The sequence below is a fragment of the Mobula hypostoma genome, chromosome 10 (genome assembly GCF_963921235.1).
Source record: "Mobula hypostoma chromosome 10, sMobHyp1.1, whole genome shotgun sequence".
NCBI lineage: Eukaryota > Metazoa > Chordata > Chondrichthyes > Myliobatiformes > Myliobatidae > Mobula > Mobula hypostoma.
Genome location: NC_086106.1, coordinates 96,015,055 through 96,042,646, shown reverse-complemented (window position 1 = coordinate 96,042,646; position 27,592 = coordinate 96,015,055). Strand labels below are relative to the sequence as shown.

At 40.1% G+C, this 27,592-nt stretch overlaps 1 protein-coding gene across 5 annotated transcripts in view; it reads right to left on the bottom strand.

Annotated features, from left to right (window-relative positions):
- arhgap20b (Rho GTPase activating protein 20b) overlaps positions 1-27,592 on the bottom strand; it is a 98,168-nt gene that overhangs the window by 25,099 nt on the left and 45,477 nt on the right. For all 5 annotated transcript variants that reach the window (XM_063060907.1, XM_063060908.1, XM_063060906.1 and 2 more), the window contains 8 exons: positions 24,191-24,276; positions 17,881-18,051; positions 15,600-15,749; positions 15,462-15,503; positions 12,874-12,958; positions 9,862-9,939; positions 3,157-3,223; positions 918-1,106 (listed from right to left, as the gene is read on the bottom strand). In XM_063060907.1, coding sequence (XP_062916977.1) covers positions 918-1,106; positions 3,157-3,223; positions 9,862-9,939; positions 12,874-12,958; positions 15,462-15,503; positions 15,600-15,749; positions 17,881-18,051; positions 24,191-24,276 — 868 coding nt within the window. The remainder of the gene's footprint in view (positions 1-917; positions 1,107-3,156; positions 3,224-9,861; positions 9,940-12,873; positions 12,959-15,461; positions 15,504-15,599; positions 15,750-17,880; positions 18,052-24,190; positions 24,277-27,592) is intronic.

Below are 27,592 nucleotides of genomic sequence, written 5' to 3'. Positions count from 1 at the left end.
TGACATCAATTCAAAGGTCGTCTTTCACTACAGAGGACCTTTTTCTCTTTATCCTATCCTCTATGTTCATTTTAATGTTTTTATTCTGAATTATCTCTTCATTTCATTTACTACCTCACGTACCTTGTCAAAGTATCCATCCTTTCTCAGTAAAAATGCCAAATTCTCACTCGTCTCCACTGATGACTCAGACAACACACGTGAGGGATCAGTCATATGGCTCATCGCTGTTTTGCCCCTGTGCTTCTTTTGTCCCTGGCTTCTTAATTGCCCACAATAAAGTTTGATCACAACTTTCATAGCAAACCTTCTACCAGCCTAGCTGATTTCATCTCCTGTCGCTTTTTGCAAGAATCTACATTTTGTTACTACTATTTCCCTTTCCTGATCCATTGTCACACCTCCCTCAGACCCATCAATAACATCAGCACTGGAACTGTTTCCAGTCATCATATAATTGGGATTTTTATTCTCAAGAGAATTCTTGCCTAAACTAGGTGGAGAATGGAATAATTTCAGCTTGAAAACCTGATCTTAAAAAGCTTGATGGGCCGGTTATGTGTTGGTAATCATAATTGTTGTCTATGCAAAGGTGAAGGGGTGCTGCATTGCTTGAACTGTATTAGTTATGAGAAGATGGTGAACCAAGAAGGATGAACGTGATCTAATTTGATGTCATTAATACTTAAAGCAGAGAATTCACCTCCCGTCATCCATCAACTAAGAAAAGATTGCCTAGTCGTTATTGTAATAACTGCCATAAGTGTCCTCAAAATAACTACCACAATTGTCCTCAAAATAACTGCCTGTGAACTTGGACCATTTTTACAGGGATCCAAGCAGGGGCTCTTTAGTTGAAAACCTATCTCCATTACACAATAAATGTTGCTGATTATTTCATCCTTTACTCTACTCACCTCTGGTCATATGAATATCCGGATGGGGTCTTGGCTTCAGAATAAACTGACATTGCTTAGACTTTGGGAGATCTTCAAGGAGGACAACCCTGTTACTATCCTGGGAGTAGGCATTACCATCAGATTGCTCCACATGTGCAGTAAAGTCTCTGAGACAGTTCATGATAACACTAAATGGTTGCTCGTGACCTGAAATACAAATTAGAAAGCTCAGTCTTTTTGATTATTACAACATACTTCCTAAAATGAAACAACCATTGCCCTTAAATTTCTAAGCAACATCAATATTAAAATCTCCTAGGATAATGGATGTAAGATATTCCATGATACATGTCCAACAAATATTAACATAGTTCTCCAGGTATCCTAATCTGAATGAACCCTCGATGAACAAAATCTGAACAAATAACTGACCATGCATTTCGTTTTTGCTTGTGGAACAAATTATCAATGGTTATCAACAGTAATGTATTACTACTACTTTGTTTAGAGATGTACCCCAGCATCCATTCTCATTTCAGAAACATATTGATAACCTATTCAAAGTACAGCTGGGCAAATCTAAAACTGAGCATTGGCAAGTTAGGCAATATTGCACTCAGCCTGACAATGACCATAAATCCCCCACCTCTGTGAGAAAAAAACAATAGCCATAATATCATTCTAAAGTTTTTATCTGGAATATCATTGGGTGAGAGAGAGAGAGGAGCAACATTGGAACCAAAAATGGTTAAGCACTAACTATAATTCTGGAAAAGAGTGACCTGGTACTGTGAATGGATGAATCCTCAATACCAAATTATGTTTTGGAATATTAATAATAATAATTGTCTTTGTCATCATCATTCTCTTCTTCCATTTCCTCTTCTTCCTTCATGGTAGTAATGCCAAGGAAGGACCTGGAGCCTCTTATCCAAATGAAGCAGGAAGTTGCTGACCAGACAAGCAGGTGATAAATTTGAGAGGTGATGCACAGAGGGCTCCTGTATGAACCCAATGCATGCTGTTGATGTTCTTGCTACTATCTCAAATACTCCTCCTCAACTTTGGGCTTCATGGTCCAGAGATTTCACGGATCAATAAAGATTTCAAACTTCTTTGACTAATTTGTGAGCGCATCCTTGAATTATTTTCTCTGCCTACTTGATATATCGTCCTATGAGAGAACTTGGAACAGAATGTTTAATTTAGGATTCTAGTTTCAGGCTTGTGAACAAAATGGCCAGTCCAACACATCATCTGGTAGTAACTTTGTTCCAGTTGTCCTTCAAGTAAAGTTGGAGATTTACAGAGACAGTGTTTTGCCAGTTCCCTGTGATGTCTGCTGTAGGTAATACAGATCTCAAGTGCACAGAGGAAGGCAGTGATTACTACTGCCTCTCTAATAATGAGGTTCATGCCAGGTTTAAGATCTTGATTTTCAAATCCGCATCACCTTGATCAACTAAAGATTGTGCTGGTGCATTGAAGGTGGTGATGATTTTCATTGTCATTTATGCTTTTAGGGACAGGCAGCTTCTGAAGTTTAGGAACTGGGCAACATTTTCCAGAGTCTTTTTGTGATCCTTTATTCTAAGAAGGTACATTGAGCATAAGGCCTGACCTGTTGTGTGCATTGGTGAATGAGCTGACACTCACTGTCTCTTTGATTACTAAGGTCCAGGTGATCTTGCTTCTGGAGTGTAATTGCCATAAGTTGAACAGTATTCCATTAGTTGCAAAGATGATCTCTTCTCCAGAGGGAAGCTTGTTGGAAATGAGGTTCAACATTGAACTGAGAACATTGTGAAAAGTGTTTGGCAATGATGCAGCCTTTTTTGACATCAGTCTTCACTGTGACCGGTGCCTAATAGGTAGATGTCAGCAAGCAATCTAATTCAGGGGAATTCTCTGACTCCGATCAAGTTCAGGTTCGACTCCTACAGTAGCAGCTTTCCGACAATAATTGCAGGAAGCCCTGCTGATTTTTATCGTTCATGCTGCAAAAACAAATCACAACATCTCAGCTTCTGTTCTGATATTGTTAAGGTAACTCAATCCATCAGGATTGACCCTGGTGTGAATAACCCATTACCTCTCCAATTTTACCCAACTGGTCCCTGCTGCAATCAGGTGCCAAAGGAAATACTTCCACCTCCACGTGGAAGTAAAGCTTTTCCTTTTTAACATGCCCTTGCTTTGATAAACACATCACCTCAATACCTAAAAAGATGAAATCACTATTCGGTACAAGACTCACCAATCAGCGGGTAGGGTGCTGCCTCCTTTCCAGAAATCACCCAAAGCTGGTAATTACTTGCATTATCCTGTTTGTTTTCAAAAAGAAAATAAAACAACTTATTACATGTAAATTGTTGCCAGTCCACAGGAATGTAGATTGGCAAACAGTACCTTAAAATGATTGGGAAAAGCCCACAATCAACAGAGAAAATTAAACAAGTAACTTGAAGGTAGTTAGCTCATATCCTTCTTTAGGATGGAATTGCACAGGCAGGACTGGGGTTGGAGAGAGTATATACTGTACCCTTGAAATGTTAGAGGACAGGTTTCATTTCATTTCATAGGGCAGGGTGGCTCTCGGTTACTCGCATATGAGGGACTGAAAGAAAAGAGTGCTGGACACATGGTTTTTATTAACTGGGAGTTGAGCTTTTTCCTCACGGGGACAAGAATTGGCCTGTGTTTGTCCAACTGGGCATAAGTTACAGCTCAACAGGTAGTGGAAATGCATACTGTATTTTTTTAATTGGGAAAAGGAGATAATAAAGCTTGTTGTCAGTGTGGGGAAGAAGATGAGAAGGGTGCCAGGCAGATCTTTAACCTTGATGAACAAATGTTGGGAGGTCAAGTTCTGAGCTCACTGGGATCTGGGAGATTTAAAGGAACATCTGTCATGAAGGAAAGAGAATGATAGTTCAATGACCAGATTTTTGTTCCTTTAAGATAAAGTTCTTGAATTTCCTTACAAGACCAAAGCCTGACTGTTCTTGAAAGGGGCGTGTTTGTGCTATTGGCCTCTTAGTGCAGAGAATGGGGGGTGGGATGGGGAATATAAAGAGTGATGAGTAGATAGTCTTCCAGTTTGAATTGACTTTATTACTTACATTCTTATTTACATCAGGAGTAAAATATTTATGTTACGTCTCCATCTCAATGTGCAATTATTGTAATTTGTAATAAATATTATGTACACCAGGATAGTCAATACAACATAGAAATACAGTTGCGTCAGCGTGAGTTAAGCAGTCTGATGGCCTGGTGGAAGAAGCTGTCCTGGGGCCTGTTGGTCCTGGCTTTTATGCTGTGGTACCGTTTCCCGGAGGGTAGCAGCTGGAACAGTTTGTGGTTGGGGTGACTCAGGTCTCCAATGATCCTTTGGGCCCTTTTTACACATTTATCTTTGTAACTATCCTGAATAATGGGAAGTTTACATCTACAGATGCGCTGGGTTGTCCACATCACTTTCTGCAGAGTCCTGCGATTTAGGGACGTATAGTTAGATTATGAAGACACATAGTCCTCTTTTTTTAGATTACAGTACAGTTCCCATACCAGGCAGCAATACAGCAGTCAGGATGCTCTCAATTGTGCCCCCATAGAAAGTTCATAGAATTTGGGGGCCCACAACAAACTTCTTCAACCGTCTGAGGTGAAAGGGGCGCTGTTGTGCTTTTTTCATGCCACAGCCGGTATGTACAGACCACGTGAGATCCTCGGTGATGCGAGGAGCTTAAAGCTGTTCACCCTATCAACCCCAGATCCATTAATGTCAATAGGGGTTAGCCTGTCTCCATTCTTCCTGTAGTCCACAACCAGCTCCTTTGTTTTTGCGACATTGAGGGAGAGGTTGTTTTCTTGACACAACTGTGTCAGGTTTTCTTATATTTGCTGGTAGAAAATGATTTTATTTGATTATTACAGCCTGAATGAATTTACTTTTAACAGTTTGATACTGAGCCAGGTTTGGCCCTCTTTTCCTACGGGTGAAGCCCACACTATTTGGAGAATAGGTATAGTATTTAATTTAGAAAATTATGAGGGCCTTGTCAATTGTGAATCTCACACCAAATGTCCCCATTTCACTTGCCGCAATACCGTACCATATCCTGTGAAGCCTACTACATCCCAATCATATTTAGTAATCAGGTTTTGAGTAATAAAATTCAATATATGCTAGAATATCTAGGCAATAAAGTACTTCATACAGAAACAGAAAGGGATGAGTCACTTTAATGGTGGTATGTTATAGATCACCCAATATTCAACAAGAAATTGAGGAGCAAGTGTAGAGAAATTGTTCATAGTTGTAGGAATAAAAGGGAGATTTTAATTTTCCTAGTATTGACTAGGTCAACAGCAGTTTTAAAGAACCAGATGGGGTGAAATTTGTGAAATAGGTCCAGAAAAATTTCTTGAGTCAATATATAGAGGGTCCTGCTTGGGAGTATGCAATTCTGGACCTAGTCTTAAGTAACAAGGCCAGACTGGTAGGTGGTGCATTTTGGCTTTAGTGACCGTAACTGTATTATATTTAATATTTGAAGGAAAAGTTTAAGTCAGCTTCACAGATCAGGGTTCTAAACTGGAGCAAGGCTAAGTCTGGGATAATTAGACGCAATCTAGCAAAGGTCAACTGGGTGAGAAAAGAACAAATGACAAGTGGGAGGCATTTAAGAGTCTAACATGAAGAATCCAGAAGCAGCATATTCCTATTGGTAAAACAAATGAGTTTAGGGAACCAGAGTCTCAATATTGAGAGATATGGAGGCTCTGGTCAAGAACAAGAATGAAGCTTACACTGTGATTTGAAGGTCAAGAATGAGTGAATCCCTTAATGATTATAAAATGGTTAAGATTATTGTGAAGAGGTAAATCAGGAGGGGAAGGAGAGAATATGAGGTGGATCTGGTAAGTAGGTTAAAGAAAATCCCAAGAGGCTCTATGGAAAGATTACGAGTAAAAGGGAGGCTAAGGAAAAAGTGCATTTGCTCAGAAATCAACCAAACCACCTATGTCTTGAGCCGCAGAAGCTGGGTGGGATTTTAATTTCTCCACATTGTTACTGAGGTTTAAATCATGGTTGCTCAAGAAGTAAGAGAAACAGATGGAGATGTAGGACATTCATATTACCAGAGAGAAGGTAGTTGTGCCCTTATAGCACATTAAGGGCCTCTGCATCCTCAGCTGTTGTGGAAGGAGAGAGAGGAAATTGTGGAGGTCCCTGTGGAAGTAGTTCCTTCATTGCACAGAATGCAATAATTCCTTTTTTTCTTCTCAGAAGCCTCAACATTTCAGGAACAGCTTCCTCCCCTCTGCCATCAGATTTCTGAATTGATGATGAATTTATGAACACTACCTCACTATCCTATTCCTCTTTTTCTGCACTACTCATTTAATTAAATTATATATAGATATACCTCTGATTGTAATTTGTAGTTTTTTTTATTATTATGTATGTTAATGTTCTGCTGCTGCAAAATAACAAATTTCATGACATATGCAGTGACAGTAAACCAGATTCTGAATCATTGTTCACCATTGGTGAAGTGAAATTCCTGAAGATTGGAAGGTGGCTAATGTAATGCTGCTGTTTAAAAAGCATAGCAAGCATAAACTAGGGAACTACAGGCTGGTCAACCTGACATCAGAAACTGGGAAATTTCCAGAGGGCACTCTGAGGGATAGGATCAAACAGCATTTGGATAGACAGAGCCTGATTAGGAGGAGTCAGCATTGCGTTGCGCGTGGCAAGTCGTGCTTGACGACACTTTTGAAGTTTTGTGAAGAAGTTATGAGGGGTATAGGTATGCAAGTAGGCTTTTTTCCTCTGAGGTTTGGTGAGACTACAACTAGGGGTCACAGGTTAAAGGTGAAAGGGGAACACGAGGGGAAACATCCTCACTCAGAGGTTGCTGAGAGTGTGGAATGAGCTGCCAGCGTAAGTGGTGGATGCAATTTCAATGCTTAAAGAGAAGTTTGGATAGGTACATGGATGGGAAGGGTGTGGTGGGCTATGGTCTAGGTGATGTTTGGTGGATTTAGGCAATTTAAATGGTTTGGCATGGACTAGTTGGGCCAAATGGCCTGTTTCTGTGCTGTAGTTTTCTATGACTCTATGACTCTAAGTAACCAATATGGTAGATGAGGGTAGAGCAGTGGATATTGTCTATTTGGACTTAAGCAAGGCCTTTGACAAAGTCCTACATGGTACACTAGCCTGGAAGGTTAGGTCCCATAGAATCCAGGGAGAGCTGGTGAGACGGATTCAAAATTGGCTCAGAAGTAGGAAGCAGAGGGCGATGGCTGAAATGTGTTAATCGGAATGGAGGCCGGTGACTGGTGGTGCTATCCGGGGTCAGTGAGGTTGGACCCTTGTTATTCATTATTTACATAAATGATTTAGATGAGAATACGCAAGGCTTGATCAGCAAGTTGGCGGATGACATGAAATTAGGATGTGCTGTTGACAGTGAAACACATTATTGTAGTGGACCCATGAGTAGCAAATAGATTTCAATATCGATAATTGTGAGGTGATACATTTTGGAAATCCAAACCAATGTAGGACATACACTATGAATGGGAGGGCACAAGGGAGTATAATGAGAGAGAAGGAGCTCAGAGTACATTGATCATCGAAAGCCATATCACTGGTAGACAGGGTGGTAAATAACGAATTTAATACACTGGCCTTAATCAGTCAGGGCAGTGAGTAAAAGAGTTGGGATATATGTACTTGGGAGTTGTAGAAGGTGCTGGTGAATCAGCACTTGGAGTACTATATACAGTTTTGGTCACCCTGTTATAGGAAAGATGTTACTAAACTGGAAAGAATGCAGACAAGATGTACAAGGATGTTTCCAGGATTACAGAGCATGACTTATAGGAAGAGGATGGCCAGGCTTGGTTTTTATTCAATAGACAATAGACAATAGGAGCAGGAGTAGGCCATTCAGCCCTTCAAGCCAGTACCGCCATTCACTGTGATCATGGCTGATCATCCACAATCAGTATCCACTTCCTGCCTTATCCCCATAACCTTTGATTCCGCTATCTTTAAGAGCTCTATCCATCTCTTTCTTGAAAGCATCCAGAGACTTGGCCTCCACAGCCTTCTGGGGCAGAGCATTCCATATATCCACCACTCTCTGGGTGAAAAAGTTTTTCCTCAACTCCATTCTAAATGGCCTACCCCTTATTCTTAAACTGTGGCCTCTGGTTCTGGACTTACCCATCAGCAGGAACATGCTTCCTGCCTCCAGCGTGTCCAATCCCTTAATAATCTTATATGTTTCAATAAGATCCCCTCTCAGCCTTCTAAATTCCAGAGTATACAAGCCCTGTCACTCCAATCTTTCGACATATGACAGTCCAGCCATCCCGGGAGTTAACCTCGTGAACCTACGCTGCACTCCCTCAATAGCAAGAATGTCCTTCCTCAAATTTGGAGACCAAAACTGCACACAGTACTCCAGGTGTGGTCTCACCAGGGCCCTGTACAGCTGCAGAAGGACCTCTTTGCTCTTATACTCAATTCCCCTTGTTATGAAGGCCAGCATGCCATTAGCTTTCTTCACAGCCCGCTGTACTTGCATGCTTGCTTTCAGTGACTGATGTACAAGAACACCTAGATCTCGTTGTGCTTCCCCTTTTCCTAACTTGACTCCATTTAGATAATAATCTGCCTTCCTGTTCTTACCACCAAAGTGGATAACCTCACATTTATCCACATTAAACTGCATCTGCCATGCATCTGCCCACTCACCCTGCCTGTCCATCACCCTGCATTCTCATAACATCCTCCTCACATTTCACACTGCCACCCAGCTTTATGTCATCAGCAAATTTGCTATATATTTGTTAAATTTGCTAAATATTCCTCAGAATATAGGAGAATGAGGGGCAAATTATGAGAGGTGTAGATAAGGTAGATGGTTTTTCCCTAAGGTAGGGAGTCCAAAACTAGTGATTTAGGGTGAGCGGTGGAACACTTAAAAAGGATTTGAGAGGCAACTTTTTTTCACTCAGTGGGTGGTAACTACATCTAACGGTTTGCCAGTTGAAGAGGTTGAGTCAGGTACATTAAGTATCATTAAAGACGCATTTAGATAAGTACACGAGGAGCAGGGTCGAACACAGGAATTTGGGTCTAGCGAGGCGGGCACTGTGGTCTGCATTGACTCATTGCCTGAAGGTCCATGCTGTACTGCTCTATGACTTAATGACTATCTGTGGGTATGTTTTTTTAATGAAGTTCATATTTTGCAGTGAGATTTAGTTTGCTGTTGCAAGTGCAGATATTTCAGACTGATAAATAAAACTTTCCGAGCTTCAACATAAACAACATCTAAGCCCTTATCAGGCTCCCTTTACTTAAAGCCATAAAAGAACAGTTTAGAAAATACACCGTTACTACTGAAGTAAGTTAAAACATTCTGCATCGCATGCTATAAATTCTTATCAGCATGATCTTCAAGCATCAAATGGAAAGCAAATTTCCAAACATAAAGCACACTAAGTTTAAATCAAAATTGATCAGACAATAGGGGCTGACACTATCAAATCATACAGATCTACTATGTTGGAATCTGCTCTGTAAAAATATATATTATCTGAGTCACGCTTTTTGGTCTAAGCAATGCCAAACAGGATCTGCTAATTTATAGGCAATAACTTTGTATCCAGCACACACATCATCACACATGCCTACAGGCGCAAAGTATTGCTCACAAAATAACTTCAATCACTGAGCTGGCTCCTCAAATTTACAAGTTTACAAAGGCCCTTTGATAGTGCTCTGAGCATTTACAATTTGTTCAAGATTTAGTCCAGATTAGTGGCTGAACATCACCATTTTCAAAACCACCTGTGAGACGCATGCATGAGAAATTCAGATATACAATGTACAGATTATTAAGTGTATATTATACAAACATAAACTTACTTTTTCATTGAGCTGTTGAGCTGCCATTTTAATGACCTTTCTGGCGGTATCTGTGTTACACACCTTGAGTGTTAATGCCTAATAAATCAAAAACAATTTCAAATGTAAGGTTTTGGCAAGCTTTATAATTTTCAGAACAGAAGAGTTTAATTTCAGGAAATTGAATCCTTTCCATTTCAAGCAATTCCAAATCACCCGTAAGACTTCCAGTCTGGTAAAAATCCCTCGACACTGCCCCAAACAGTATATTTATGCTCAGCCTCAAAAAAGTAACAGTTTGGCATTCCTATACACATCTCCTCCAATGGAACGAACATTATTTGATGAAAATAGCCAATTTGAAGGGTAGTGTTATGAAATTCCAACATAGGTTCTTCCTTGGAGACATAAGGGAGTGCAGATGCTGGAGGAATTCAGTGGGTCATCACAGATCATATGAGCAGGAAGCTACGGTCCTATTGATGCAGTGAGCAGATATCTAAGTATGATGATGAGATATCAGGCGAGACAGCCTGACTAGTAGAGGCTCTGGAAGCCCAGAGTGTAAAAAATTGCCAAGTTTCGGTGCTCAGGACAGCCAAGGTATCCTTGTATAGAAATCACTGCAAGTTAACGCGCAGACACCACAAGCATTTCAGAAGACAAACTGCATATTGGTGTCTATTGCAAGAGGATATCAAACATAGACATAGAACATAGAAACATAGAACATACAGCACAGTACAGGCCCTTCAGCCCACTAAGGTGTGCTGAACATATCCCTACCTTACAACTACCTAGGCTTTACCCATAGCCCTCTATTTTTCTAAGCTCCATGTAAACATCCAGGAGTCTCTTAAAAGACGCTATTGTTTCCGCCTCCACCGCTGCCAGCGGCAACCCATTCCACGCACTCACCACTCTCTGCGTAAAAAACTTACCCCTGACATCTCCGCTGTACCTACTTCCAATCACCTTAAAACTATGCCCCCTCATGCTAGCCATTTCAACCCTGGGAAAAAGCCTCTGACTATCCACACGATCAATGCCTCTCATTATCTTATACACCTCTATCAGATCACCTCTCATCCTCCGTCGCTCCAAGGAGAAAAGGTCAAGTTCACTCAACCTATTCTCATAAGGCATGCTCACCAATCCAGGCAACATCCTTGTAAATCTCCTTTGCACCCTTTCTATGGTTTCCACGTCCTTCCTATAGTGAGACGACCAGAGCACAGTACTCCAAGTGGGATCTGACTAGGTTCCTATATAGCTGCAACATTATCTCTCGACACTTAAACTCAATCCCGCAATTGATGAAGGCCAATGCACCGTATGCCTTCTTAACCACACAGTCAACCTGCACAGCAGCTTTGAGTATCCAATGGACTCAGACCCCAAGATCCCTCTGATCCTCCACACTGCCAAGAGCCTTACCATTAATACTATGTTCTTCCATCATATTTGACCTACCAAAATGAACCACCTCACACTTATCTGGGTTGAACTCCATCTGCCACTTCTCAGCCCAGTTTTGCATCCTACCAATGTCCCGTTGTAATCTCTGACAGCCCTCCACACTATCCACAACACCCCCAACCTTTGTGTCGTCAGCATATTTACTAACCCATCTCTCCACTTCCTCATCCAGGTCATTTATAAAAATGACAAAGAGTAGGGGGTCCCAGAACAGATCCCTGAGGCACACCACTGGTCACTGGCCTCCATGCAAGATATGACCCGTCTACAACCATTCTTTGCCTTCTGTGGGCAAGCCAGTCCTGGATCCACAAAGCAAGGTCCCCTTGGATCCCATGCCTCCTTACTTTCTCAATAAGCCTTGCATTGGGAACACAAGAGTAAAGGTATCAGACTGCTGTTATAAGGTTAGGCATCCTCTCCCTGTCTAAAGCTGTAAATAACTATAAAGAAGAGGACCACAAAAGCTGACTGAACTGATTCCTGAGATGGCTATGGGGTAGGGAAAGTTGTCTATTTATGATGGATTGTGTGGACTAGTGGACCAGGCCTTTATCCATTAGGGCTTTAAAGAATGAGAGTGTATCTGACTGAAATATATATCAATATTACAGAACTTGACGAGGTAGAAACAGGCATGATGTTTCACCCAGCTGGCTGCATGGAAGCCAGGGGTCAAAATCTCAAAATAAAGGATTAGCCATTTAGATTGAGATGACAAGCTGTGCCTTCACCCAGAGGACTGTGAAGCTTTGGAATTCTCTACCTAAGAGGGCTGTGGAGATAAAGACTGATACATCCTTGGATGTTAAGGAAATGAAGTGATGTAAGGGTAATGCAGGATCTAAGTTTGAAGTTTGAATATGATGCTAAGTTTAAAAAAGGTCACTTATTCCATAACAAAGCAGAAAAGGGGGTTTAAATAGGTACTGCACCATTAATATTTTTTTATCCTTGTGTTGTTTACATAGACTTCCCCAGCTTGCCACACTATCCACATTTCTCCCTTTATTCTCTAAGTATTACACTCTATTTCTATTCCATCTGCAAGAGTCTACACATATTCAACAATAAGTGGAAAGTGGCTCCTCTTTAGTTTCACTGGATAAACACAGTGCCCAGTTAATTACTGTGAAACTTATTTCTCTGATGAGTTAGCTGGTCTCAGCAGAGGCAGCTGTGAGAATGTTATAGGTGTTCCCCTCATTCTTGGTTAAGGAAATCTGAAAAAAATGTAGACACCTTCTGACTGTTAGACCATGTAAAGTTGGAGTGGGATCCATCCTAGTGTGATGTCACATGGCATCCCACCTCTTACTGTTTAGACCCAAGTATTGCCACTGGCTGCTTGGGGAAGTTGCTGATTGCTGTGGAACTGTGCTACATGAACCAATTCCTGAGACAAATAAGAGGTGACAATTAGCAAATAAAAAAATCATATTCCTGGCACTTTCAAAGCTCTTCAGAGCATCACCCTACTGCTTGAGAAAAAATTAAAGAAATTGATCTGTTTTTAACTAGTTGTATTTTAAAATAAGTAGCAGCTATACATACTGAGGCACCACTCTGCGTCGTCATCACTAACACTTTCATAGATATTTTCTTTGGATGTTCTTCTTGCTTTGTCTCTTTGATTTGCCTGTATACAAATCAAGCAATCATGATTGGTATCTTGTCACAGAAGTTGAAGTTTTGAACAATTTCTTTTGATCTGTTACAACTACATTCCACAGGCAAATAACCTCCTTTTCATCTTGGCCACTATTTCTTCTGACTATTATACTTCACTTCCTTTAAAATTCCTCAGGGGATAGTTCCACTCCCTTAATGAAGTAACTATTCTTCATGTGTCAGTCTTGTTAGAGGGTGCTAGCAGGCCAGTTGACTGTGTAAGACACAATAAGAAGAGTTACATATTCTGATTATTGGATGTTCACAAAAATTTTCCAGTACAATCCTAGAATGCAATAATGAATATGCATCCTCTTTTTTTTCTGAGCTGAAGTCTCCTAACACAAGTGTTAAAATTATTGCACCACGGATCTAAATGGATCTTCCTGGACCTGGGATTGATGGAATGTTAGAGCAATATGAAATGTAAACAGTGAAGAGTATCTCCATACTGTTACTTACAGCTCACCTTTTTCATTTTTATATTTGATTCTTTCATCTTCCATAACTTTACACCATAGCATTTATCAAAATGGGCTGAAATTAGCTGAGCATAATTTCATTCTTTTATGTAAATGGCATAAATAATTTGGATTTGAATTATTAGAAGCATTTATGATGCTGATGACTCTGGGCTGTAGTCTTTGCAGGTTATGGTGTACTGCATAAAACTATGATATGAATGAAACTTCAAAAGTAATTTGTTTTCTCTGATGAGCTTTGGAATACTCTGCGCTGTGGAAGTGGATTTCTTTCTTCAGCGGAGTTGACTGATGTATTCAGGGCCACAGTGCTGCAGCAATAATTGACTGGATTGACTGGAAAGTATGCAATTTTAAATTTTTTTCCCCCCAATACTTTAGATAGTTATCCAGAATGGCAATGGCATTTTGCATTTTACAACATGGATTTTGAAAAGAAGGAAAAGCAACAATAAGGAGGTGAACACATAATACTAAATTGTATGAGCAGTGTGTTATATACTACCGCAGAATGTTTTTAATTGGGCAATAAATAACAAAAAGGAAATATAGTAGACAGCCATAACAGAAATATGCAATCGTTGGCAGGAAGGTTCCCACAGTATGAAGCATCTTCATAGTGTGAGCATTGAATGACAGCATGGCATTCAAAATATTTATCCAGGACTATTTTAAGGGCAACACTGAGGATATCATTAGTCATGGTCAGTTTTATGCCTACAGCTATATCAATGAAATCACAGAAATGCTTTTCAGAAGTAGAAAAACTTGATTATTTTGGCCACTGAAAAATAAGGAGTGATGTAAAAACATCATATTGAAGCAAACTGACGGCTCTCCTAGGTGGACTTTGTTGAAGCCATTTTGCCAATCAGGCGTCTCTATAGAATGAATTAAAGGGTACTTTCTCAGTAATGCATAGCGTGCAACATTTTATTACAGAACTACAGAGCCAACACCTGCTTCTTCTGAAGCTCCATTACACCTTCATTGTAAAGTAGTTAACTGCACTACCTAATTTCCAGAGTAACGAAGAGGGAAACCCAGACATCCTCACGTAACAAGAAAGCAGCAGAATTAAAGTGCAGCAGATTTATCTCTACAATTGTATCTCAAATTTTTGTATGCCTGGTATTGCAGAGACTCCCAAACCCCAGATTGCTAGACCTTGTCACCTTTATCTCACTCTAATGATCAGGCAGGGTATAATGGTGGAAATATCAATAATGTTTAAGTTGCATTAACAGCTGGTCTGCCAATTCTAAGTGGTTTCTGAATTTTGCCAACTCTGAAATATTCATGAACAGGGCAAATTTCACTTGTCAGGTTAGCATCGGAACTACTTTGACCTCTTCATGTATAACTCTTTTAGTGTATTTTGCTTTCCTCATATACTCAGGTCCTATGATAAACTGCAAATTAACACAAACTGTTTTTTCCCACATGTAGTGGCACATGGGTGTTTCAACTGTTTCAGATGAGTGAAAAATAGACCACTGTTCTTTCCTTTTTTGGATTTTTTAAGCTTGTTGGCAGGCAAGATATGACCGACGACCTCATGGGAAACAAGCAATGGTAAATTCTTGTGGGGACTGTGACTGGGGCACCAGTGGAGGTGGAGAGGAATGGTGTACACATTGAAAACAGCCATGTTAGGAGCTATTGCTCTACATGTGACCATTACATTACTTCTGAATGTAACACTAAGAGTCATGCTCAATTCTTGATTACTTTTCAAGATGTATGGAATTAGAGTCACGTCAGGTCTGTGTCAGGTTATGATGTCCTCTGAAATTGAACATCCAGTAGATATTCACAGATTTGAGTCATAAAGAATGTAATCACAGCAAGTGGACAACACCAGTGAATCTATATCCCATTTGAAGACTATAATTAGAAATACTGTTGCCCACTTTGACTTATTAATAATCACACCTTGTGTAAAATATAAGATGTGCAATTGCTTAAATAAGATGTTAAACGTCTTACCATTGCAGTGCTGAAAGCCATTTTTCCCTCACATTTGATGAACTGGAAGGTGTTTAGAAAAAAAAACAGTAGGTAAGTTTTAGCCACGTTGCAGCTTTCCAAGAAACTTACACAGAAGGCGGCAAAGTGATGTTTTACCTGAAGGTGATCACACAGTTAGTTGTTGGCCATCCGATTACAAATGAATTTTCTGGAGTTGTTTTCCTCTCACACACTTCATCAATGCAGAAGGCGGTCCACATCTCACACAATCTGACCTGGTTCTTCAGCTTTAGGCTTGTCGATGACCTGTGAGATATTAAAAGAGGGAAGAGAAAATTCAGAGCAAGTGATAAACCTCCAGTGTATATATGAAGGTCATGCAAGAGTTAGTCTTGGCTGTAACCTTTCACTGGTGAACAGCAGGTGGAATATGTGTCTGAACTCATACGTGAAGAAATGCAATTAAGGAAGTTTGCCAGGTCCCAAGAGGTGCCTTGGGAACAAAAGACAAAATAATTTTGGAAACAAATTGGAGGAGTTTTGTTTTCCAGTTTCCAAGACTGTATGCATGAATGTACTCCATTATTCTTGGCACCTTTAATCTTGGGAGACCCAAATTCTAGTTTTAGCATAATTCGTACAAACATGTGAAAAACAAGTATTTGCATCCAGTTTGTAGTAGAAGTAGACAGCTTATCCTAGTGTTGGGCTTGCATCCTCAGCAGTAATACACTTGCAAAAATACACTACTATATTACAAGTTATAACTGTCAGACACAGCAAGACAGCTAGTGAGAGCATTGAGAGAAAAGAGTAAAACCGTGTAACTCAATCTTTTCCTTAGTATTTCCATTTAGACAATGGAATTTCATCTTCCCAAGAATGATGTTGGTAGTAAGTCAGCTGACCAGCCGAGTGAAAAATGAAGTTACATTTTTAAATACTTTTCTATTTCACAACTCCAAGTTTGGAAACCACTGCACTAGAGGGTTAGGTGGGGAATTTAATTTGTGGCATAGTTTTAATACTTGGGCATTCTAATTGTTTCTTCTATGGCTTCAGTTACAAATGATACCATGGGTTTTGGGAAGGAAACAAAATCTATTTTACTTTTTAAAATTCTTCATTATGTTTTCCAGCCATGACTCAATGCCAATGGAACAATTAGATATATTAAAAAATTATAATTAATCTGATGCATCTGATGGTCTGATTGACCTCTTGTACAGGTAGTCCATTAACATGAAGTGCTAAACTCCTGAGTTCCATGCTGGTGGCTCACCGACAGTTCATCTCAAAGAGGTTAGCACAAGTTAATGCTCAACAGCCTGGGAACGGCAAAGCACTTTGCAAATGTGAAAAATTCTTTGCCAAGGATGTACTAAACCAAAACTGTATGAGCATGGTTTCTATTCTGGTTTACTGCAACATGGAGCTGTAAATCCTCTATGCTTCCCACACAGTCCAAGTCACCTGCCCATTCAAATACACCAAAGAACATCAACGCAGCCAAAACCATTCAGTAATCATCCACGTTGTTGCGCACACACACACAGGACATCTAGAATCTAACTATTTGTCAGATCTCATCCCATAGCTTTTTTAAAGCTACTTTATTCACATCAATGTTGACTGAGTTCGAACGAGCTGTATGTACTGTATACTACAGAATCCCAGCTATTAGGACATGTGCAGGACTATATTGCTACTCTTAATTGCTTCTCCAATGACTAAAAAATCTGCAAGAGGACAGTTTCCATTTGTTGCATTCATTCTTATATGGATAAATATGTTGGATTGGGATGTAGAATTCTTATTTTTCTTGTAGTATTACTTTCCTATGTTTGCTCATATTTTTATACAATCACATATACACATGTAATAGTTTGATGAATTTTTTAGTAATTACGCCACAGTTACTTTTGTATTTTTCTAGAAGCTTCTTAGTTTTCAATAGTAGGTGTCACACTACTCAACTCTGGCTATCTTTAGGTTAATTTAACTGAAATTTTTGTTATCTCTAAATCTGAAAATGAGATGACCATGACTGCTTTATTTCTTCTCTTTGTGCTTTCGGCACCTCTTTCTTGTTTGTTTTCATCTCTTGTAATACTTAATAAAAGAATAGTAAGCAATCAGTTTTCTGCCTTATTCTTGACTTCCGAAGAACCTTTGGATCAGAAAAGTATCAGGATCTAACATATTCCATGTACTTGAGACTAAATTTCAGAAATCAGGTATCAAAGATTAAGAAGATGCACGTGTTTTCTTTTTATGTGTATTCATTAACAATGTATGAACACGTGGCTTGTAATGGAAGGTTATTTAAACATGGTAACACAAGGATACATGTGCGATGTTCATTTACTTTCTGCTGCAAAGGAGTCATTTGAATTGTGGTGTTGTCAAATAGAAACAATATATATGAATCCCTTACTTTAACTTTGTGATCACCAGGACATCACTGAAGAGGAAGAGGTGACGTTCCTGTGTCTGCAGTCCTGTTGTGAGCTGGACCCGTTCATCCATGATGAAAGCTGTGGTGGGACTGCTGAAGGCTCGGACCAAGGATTTACTGTCAGGAGACGTGGGTGAACTTAGCTGTTCTCTGCAGAAAAGCACATTTTTTTTAATGGTCTGAAACTGGGAAAAGACATATTGATTCTATGTAATAGGTTTTTATGATTTTTTGCCTTGTACATCAAGAATGTAAACACTTAAAATCATACATCATTTCCCTTAGTAAGATAACTTCAGCTGTATTATCAGATTGAAAACTTGTTTGAAATGTAAATTGTTATTCATTGACTGCTTCAGTGCTGCTACCTTACCTATGATTTTACCAAAGAGGAATGTTGCAACACGGAGCGATTGCCTGTACATGTGTTTCTTGATTTTTATCATGATTCGATAGACAGGAACCGTGGACACTGCAGTTACTTTCCCGCAAGAATAGAAAAGAAAACTAATGGAAATAATAGAAAACCGAGAGAACAATATAATGGGAAAAATGTATTCTATGGTACAGAGCAGCATACCCAAAATGCTGGAGGAACTCAGCAGATCTGGCAGCTTCTATGGAAAGGAGTAAACAGTCAACATTTTGGGCCAAAACTCTCCACCAAGTCAGGAAAGAAAGGGGAAGAAGCCAGAATAAGAGGTGGGGAAAAGGGAAGGAGTGCAATTCAGGTGGGTGGAACAGGTAAAGGGCTGAATAAGAAGGAATTTGATAGAAGAGGAGTAGACTATGGGAGTAACAGAAGAAGGAGGGGCACCAGGGGTAGGTGATAGTCAGTTGAGGAGAAGAGAACAGGTAAGAAGGGAGCCAGAGTGGGGAATGGAAGAAAAGAGAAAGAGAAGGGGTTACAAGATTACAGGAAGTTTGAGGAATCTTAAATAGGTTAGGAAAATGGGCAAAGAAGTGTCCGATGGAATACAGTGTCGGGAAGTGTATGGTCATGCACTGAGGTAGAAGAAATAAAAATGTAGACAATTTTCCAAATGGTGAGAAAATTCAAAGATCTGAGGTGCAAAGGGGTCCTGGGAGTTCTCAAGCAGGATTCCCTAAAGGTTAGTTTACAGGTTGAGTTGTTGGTGAGAAAGACAAATGCAATGTTAGCATTCATTTTGAGAGAATTAGAATATAAAAACATAATTGTAATGTTGAGGCTTTTTACAGTGCTGGTGAGGCCTCCTTTGGAGCATTGTGAGCAGTTTTGGGCACCTTATCTAGGAAAGGATGTGCTGAACTTAGAGAGAGTTCGAAGGCAGTTCATGGAAATGGTTCTGGAATTGAAAGACTTATATGAGGAGTGTTTGAAGGCTCTGGGCCTGTGCTCACTGCAATTCAGAAGACTGATGGAGGATCTCATTGAAACCTACTGAATGTTGAAAGGCCTTGATAGAGTAGATTACAGAGGATGTACGGGAGTCTAAAAACCAGAGGATACAGCCTCAGAATAGAGGAATGTCCTTTTAGAATGCAGATGAGGAGGAGTTTCTTTACCCATAGAGTGGTGAATCTGTGGAATTCTTTGCCACAGCTGGCTCTGGAGGCCAGGTCATGGGGTATATTTAAGGCAGAGTTTGATAGATCCTTGTTTAGAAACATAGAAACATAGAAACATAGAAAATAGGTGCAGGAGTAGGCCATTCGGCCCTTCGAGCCTGCACCGCCATTTATTATGATTATGGCTGATCATCCAACTCAGAACCCCACCCCAGCCTTCCCTCCATACTCCCTGACCCCTGTAGCCACGAGGGCCATATCTAACTCCCTCTTAAACATAGCCAATGAACTGGCCTCAACAGTTTCCTGTGGCAGAGAATTCCACAGATTCACCACTCTCTGTGTGAAGAAGTTTTTCCTAATCTCGGTCCTAAAAGGCTTCCCCTCTATCCTCAAACTGTGACCCCTCGTTCTGGACTTCCCCAACATCAGGAACAATCTTCCTGCATCTAGCCTGTCCAATCCCTTTAGGATCTTATACGTTTCAATCAGATCCCCCCTCAATCTTCTAAATTCCAACGAGTACAAGCCCAGTTCATCCAGTCTTTCTTCATATGAAAGTCCTGCCATCCCAGGAATCAATCTGGTGAACCTTCTTTGTACTCCCTCTATGGCAAAGATGTCTTTCCTCAGATTAGGGGACCAAAACTGCACACAATACTCCAGGTGTGGTCTCACCAAGGCCTTGTACAACTGCAGTAGTACCTCCCTGCTCCTGTACTCGAATCCTCTCGCTATAGGGCATAAAGAGAAACAAGGCGAAGGCAGGAGAATGGGGCTGAGAGGGAAAGGGAACAGCCATAATGAAATGGCAGAGCAAACTCGATGGGCTGAACATCCAATTCTGCTCCGATATCTTATGGTGTTATGGTCTAAATTGATGCTCATGCCATCAGGTTGGCAGCTACCCAGATGGAATATGAGGTGTTGCTCCTCCAACCTGAGAGTGGCCTCATCATTGCAATAGAGGAAGCCATGGACCGACATGTTGGAATGGGAATGGGAATTGAAATCCTACTTCTTGCAGAAAGAATGACTTTCCAGTCCTGATGAAAGGTCTCAGCCCAAAATGTCGACTGTTTATTCCTTTCCATTGATGCTGTTTGACCTGCTGGGCTTCTCCAGCATTTTGAATGTGTTGCTCTGTATTTCAAGCATCTGCAAAATCTCTTGTGTTTATCTTCTATGATACAGACTAGATTAATGCTGATTAAGTAATAACTCAGTGTGTGAAATTAAGAAATTAAGAGAGATGTGTTGTCGGATGCATCATTAAGGTTTGGAATGTGAATTGTTGAGATGGTTTATTCAAATTATATCTGACTCTTTTAAATGGGAGCTGAATGACATTCATTGAGAGGGGCATTGGAAGGTCATCAAGATATTAATAGCATTGATTGGGTTTTCTTTCAGGGAAAGTGGAAGCATTTAGCACTTCTTAAAATAGGCCATCAACAGATGTTAGTAGTAGAGAATGGGGGAGGGTGGAAGGATTTTTAATAGAATAATTATGTGCAGATTCTGAAAGAAAAGTTTTAGCTAAGCCACACTTCCACTTTTACACATTCTCAGATCTGAAATTATTCTCCGTGCTTCTATGATCATGCTTGATCCAAAATTTTAAAAATTCTTTATTCCTCCTGCAGTGAATTCCTTTGCTTTGCAAAACATTTCACCTCATTTTCCTGATTTAGATTCCTGATCTTCAATGAGGCGCTATATCACAGGTGAAAGAACAGCTGGAGTGTTGCAATTTAACACAAGGCAGAGAAACTTCATCTAATTCCTCACTCTTGAAAGTTCCCCAGTCGTACATCCTGTAAGCTGGATTTATTTTTTAGATATCTGATGACTTTGGATGTTTGAATATGATGGCCCAAGGGCTGAACTGTCTTTGATCTCATTTAATTGTATTTCAGAAATTAGGTGCAATTCTGTTTGGAGTGTTACTGTTTCCATCACTGTATTCGGTACTGCAGTTGGAATCCCAACAGTTCCTGCACAGTTGCCACTAGTTTTATTGCCAGTCATCCTAAGCAATGTCTTCTGCTCATGAACCCTTCAGCCATTAGAATCTGCACCTCCTTTAGGCAACATACTTGGTTGTGCATAAGTAATTGAGCAAAGCACTGGAAAACCGCTAGTCTGTGGGGAACCATTTCCTATTGGAGTTAACAGCATCACTCCAGGAAAGCAGCGACAGCAAGTAAAGTACAGAGATTGAATAAATGAGCTGATGAGGCAAAATAAAACAAGATTCAAGTTACACAATGTATCATCAGTTATATAAACAACTTCTGTTTCAGTTACATCGTCTGTGTGTAAAATTTGAATTAGTTTTGTTTTTCAGTTGAAGTACTTGGACAATATGCCAAATCTTCTAAAAGTTGGTGATTACCAATAATGGCTCTTGCAGTATCCCCGTGCGTCAGTACAGCATCAAGTCGTTGACAGGGAAAGGTTGAATCTGCTTTTAGGTTGCATAAATTCTGGTTTCTGTAAACAGGTCAGGAGCAAGAAAATTCCACTGATGCTCATAACTTCTAAGCCAAACTGACAACGGTTAATTAGAGAGCAATATATCAAAGCAACTGTTTAGACTTTTCAGTCGTATTTTCCAGGATGGAGAGATTGTTTGTGCTGCCATTTGCCAAATAAAGTCAAGAACTTTTGAGAGAAGAATGAAGGCTGAAATCCCACACTGTGTTTCATCTGGTGAGGACAATGCAGCTCACTGAGCATGTTGATGGGACTATGCAGATTAATAGTTCAACACAGACTTGATGGGCTGAAGGGCCTGCTTTTGTTCTCTGGTGTTCTATGACTCCATGAGCATGTGCAGAACATTCCACAGGTTGCAGGGACCCGGAAATGATGCACCTTAAGGAGAGTCAATGGTTTAGTGTAAACTTCATCAGGGAGTTACAGCATTTAATTATGCTGCTTTTTATATGGATGGCGGGGTGGAGATATGTCTCTAGCAAAGGAGGTGTAGGGTACTCCTTCCTTCAACTAGCCAGCAGGTCAGGCAGGGGCTAGGTGTGGCTCCTTCTTAGCCCACCAGATCAGGGTCATATGAAGCCACGGGAGCAGGAAGCGGATGGTCGTATGAGCAGCTGATGCATTTCATAAGTCCTGTTTATGCGACCACTGACACCAGCAGACAATCTCTGAAGAGTATTGAATATGGCTGGGGTCACGTGTCTTGTAAAGACACTGCCCAGAAGGCATCAAAGGGCAAACTACTTCTGTAAAAAAATTGCCAAGAACAATCATGGTCAAAGACCATGATCGCCCATGTCATACAACAAGACACATAATGATGGTGATGATGCTTATATACAAGTCATGTTGATAGTTGTACAATGGAGGTTTGCAAATATGTAACGGATATCGAATGACAAAAGAGAAAGTCATTTGGTTGCTAATAGTGAAAAATTTCTTTGAAAGGTAACAGGAGATGACGTAAGGTTAAGGCAGTTAAAAGAGCTACGTGCTTTACCTCAAAGGATGATATAGCTCATATTCAAGAGGAATTTACAGCTACCTTTAAGAAAGCACATGCTTACTTTTATCACAAATTGAATAATCAGAATCACAGTAAATAGCTTTTAAATGAATATCCATAAGAATTTTATTTTCCTTAATGATCAGGTGAGGATAGGGGGTGATGGGCAGATGGAGCTGGGTGGGGGTGGAGTTATAATACAGCGACTGGTACATTATGGTAGAATCAGGTAATAAGAGATAAGAAAAAGCACAGAATGTTGCTAATGCTGATTTACCTGTTTAATATTGCAAGATCTTTGACTACACAAAGGAAAAGAAAAAAGGATGGCAGGCAAAAAATAGACAGTTCCCTATTCAATAGTTCTATTTAATATCAGAGAATGTATATGATACATCCTGAAGTTCTTGCTCTTCGCAGACATCCATGAAAAGAGAAAGGTACCTCAAAGAATGAGTGACAGTAAAAACATTAGAACCCCAAAGCTCCCTCCTACTCGCCCCTCCGGCACACAAGCGGCAGCAAAGAATCGACCCTCCCCCTCCTCCTCCCCTACTACAGCAAAAAGCATCGGCACCCACCACTCGCCAAGCGAGGAACAGCAAAGGCCCCAAGAGAGACCGCGTTCTGAATCCAACAAAAACTAATTGTTCACCTGACAGTTCGACATGCCGTGGGCTCTCTCCCTCCTTAATAAGGGACAGAGAAGTGTCATACAGCAAGAGGGGAGACAAACAAAACAAAAAAAAACTCATACTACAAAGTGAAAGAGCGGGTTATTTGAACTTGAAGAATTCAATGATAAGTCCTGCAAGCTACTTTGGAACTATAACATTCTCCTACAGCTGTTGACAGGGTTCTCCTTAATGTGTCATCAGAAAGTCATTATAATTAGAGCATTCAGGCCAGGGGTTCCGAAATTTTTTTATGCCATGGACCAATACCATTAAGCATGGCACCCATGGACCCCAGGTTAGGAACCCCTGATAGACTCAGAATGTTAATATTCCAGTCTGCAACTGGTTTAAGCTATCTCCTCAAAATAAAGTGCTTATTTAATAAATAAAAAAGAAAATGCACTTCCTACTTCTGCATCTTTATCAATTTAACTTTTCTTTTATTCATCCTGTTAAACTTGTTGTGTGTTTTATCTGGGTACCCTATTCTCCTGTCTTTACAATCAGTCACAGTTCCACCAGTTGTAGATTAGTAAAGAATCCGAGTTCCTACCTGGATGGTAATCTAGATTTGCTGAGTGCTTTACTAAAGACCATGGTGGATGCAGAGCGTTTCCTCTCCAACACTGGTTTCATTTTCTGTGTAATAAAAGAGAAATCATATCATTTAATTTCTTCAACTTTGACCTAATGCTACATACTTGACAGCATTATAAAATCACAGTAAAATATTTCTGCTCTTTACTATATCGACTTGAAAATTTATAGAAATTATTGAATTAATAATGAGATATGCAGACAAATATAGAATTCAGAACAGACAAGAATATAGAATTGTTTGAAGACTAAATTGGTACAGCTCATTTCCTTTGAACGTGTGATTATTAGATCTGAAGCATTACATTTGATTCAGTCTCAAGGTCTCTTTTCAGTCCAAAAACAAACCATAGTGGTATTTCCCTTCTCTTAGTGTTTAGTCCTTTTATTGCTAATTAAGATGCACAGTAAACGTTCAAAGTGAATTTATTATCAAAGTACTTATATGTCACTGTAAACTGGCCTGAGGTTCATTTGCTTGCAGACATTCACAGTAGAACAAAGAAATACAATAGAATCAATGAAAAACTACACACAAAGACTGGCAAACAATAAAGTGCAATAGAAGACAAACTGCAAACAAAAAACTAAGTAAATAAACACTGAACAAGAGTTGTAGGGTTCTTGAAAGTGAATCCATAGCTTGTTCATAGTAATGAGAAGTGCGATGATTTCTGTCTTCATTGCTCTTCAAACAGTGAATTCCAGACCCCTCTCACTCAGCAAGTTAAAATAGCTTTCTTCAGTTCCCCACAATCCTTCAACCAATTGACATAAATCCATGGTCTCCGGGCTTAGGATTCTCAATTGTGCATTCCCTCCTTGAATCTCCCCTCAGTGTCCTATATTCAAAGAAAGCAACCCCAACTTAGTTTCTGCTCATTGCTATAATTGTCTTGTAAATATCCCTGTTATCAGAAGGAGTGCAGGTTTAAACCAGTTCCAACGAGCATTACATCGGTGGAAAAGAAATTAGTGGAGAAGGTCCCGAGGGTTGGGATGAAAAGGTAGGGTTTGAATAGGAATAGTCAGCATGCTTTAGTGACACTTGCAACTGAACCTGTGGTCCTTCATATAACAACATTAGAATGATACGTTAAGCTGCTCTAATGCAAGTTTCCCAGCCCCTGTCTCAGTCTAGTAGCAGTCATCTTATCTCAGTCTGGCATTGCTGCTCGGGGTTTATTCACGTCCTGGTCCTATGTTATGCTGCCTCCACTGTCAACCTTTCAACTTGGCAAAGCACTTCCGCCAAACCAATCCAGCACCATCCCTGAGTGTACTTTGACAAGTTGTATGTTGATTCAGTAGGTTCTTTTGAGAGTATTTGAATAATTTTGTTGCTTTTATGCTCTTTGATCTGTTTTGACAAAAATATTTAATAGCCATAAATGATGCAGTTGTTTGTTTAATGGATATTTGTGAGACTTTGCTGTGTACTAATGACCCCTCTGCACCCTTCATTACAAAAGTGGCTACATTTCAAAATTGCTTCATTGTATGTAAAGTTCTTTGGAATGTCCTTCCTTACTTTCACAATGCTACTTTTTAAAAAAAATTGTATAATAAACAGAGTTCAAGTGGAATCTTACTACATATAATATTAACCTATTAGGACACATACGTATATCCTTCATGTACACTTTGGTTAAGTGGAATGGACTTTATTGTAAATCATCTGTCTCATTCTACTTCAAAACTGTGAACATCTAACTCTAATTCTAGTAAATGATATACAATGTCTAAACAATAGCCATTAGGCAAGAAGCACAAATCCAGAATCTGGATTGACTCTTCTGCAACCAGCCAGCCATACATAGAAAGACATGATGTTCTAACTGTTGTTCCAGATCTCCCATCAACTTGGGCTCAAATATTCTGATTCTCCATTGCTTTCTCTCTTTAGGATGAAAGATATTTATAGAACCCGACTGTACACAAATTGGCTGGCCTAAATAATTAGTGGTGTTTATCCATTTAATCATTGTATCTTTGGGGTCTGGTGGATCACCTAATAATTCCCTGACTGGGTAAAGTGATTCCTTGCTTTTTCTCCCTCTGCTCTCTTCTGGGATATTGGAAAGCAACTGTCTCCTTTGGCTTTTCATGTCTCCAAGTCAATCTGTTTATCTGGCACATAAATAAGATCTTGGTTTCTTTACACAAAGCTTCAGCTATACATATTGTTTATAAAACTGGAAGCAAACCTGTCCAAAAGTGACTTGATTTCAAAATTCCTTGGCTCAAAGTTCAGTGGTAGAGAACTACCCTTTTCTCTCATCATCCTCCTGCCCTTTGGCACTGTCATCTCAAATCATCAAGACTTACACACACCCTGTCAACAACCAGCTCCAACTCATTACAACTGTCTCTGAATGGTCAGATTGCTTATCCACAATTTAACACTAGATGAGAAGAAATATTGTTCCAAAGTAAGAAATAGAAGCAGCATTAGGTAACACACACTACTTCATAGTTGCTCTGCCAATAAATAGATTTATGGCTGATTCCTTTCCTCGTGTACACTCTCTTGATTTAGTCCTGAATGAACACAAAGAAGGACCATCCAGAACATTCTATAGCAGAACAAGAAAGGTTTCAAAGATCACTCTCAGAAGCTAGTGAGTAAACTCTCCTCACTGGGTCTCATCACCTCTCTCTGTAACTGGATCCTGGACTCCTTACTAGAAAGGCCACTGTCTGTCGGTGTTGGCAGAAGCATCTCTAGCTCTGTCACGCTGAGTGCCAGCACTCTCCAAGGCTGTGTGCTCATCCCACTGTTGGCACATGACTGCATTGCTCAAACCACATCATCAAGCTTGCAGATGACACAACAGTGGCTGGCCTCATCAACAACGACGATGAGACGGAGTATGGAGAGGAGGCAGAGCGGTTGGTAAAATGGAGTGAGTACAACAACTTAAGTCTCAATGTGGAGAAAGTTAAAGAGTTTATTCTGGGCTTCAGGAAGGTGCTGGCTGACCACTCCCCAATGCGCACACACGGCTGCTCCGTGGACAGAGGACAGAGCACCTGGTTTCTGGGAGTGCACATAACAGGCAATTTTAGCTGGTCCCTGAACACCACCATTTTGGTTAAGAAAGCACAGCAGTGTCTCCACTTCCCCCCTCCCTCAGCACCATTTTAAACAATTTTTGCAGGAGCACCATCGGGAGTGTCCTGACCAGCTGCATCACTGTCTGGTATGCGAACTGCAAGCTATCTGTCCACAGGTCCCTACAAAGAATTGTGAGGACTACTGAGAAATCATTGGGGTCTCTCTTCCACCCATTAGAGATATTTATCAGGAGCATACTGTACACAGGGCCCTTAGCATTGTCAATGTTCTCTCCCATCC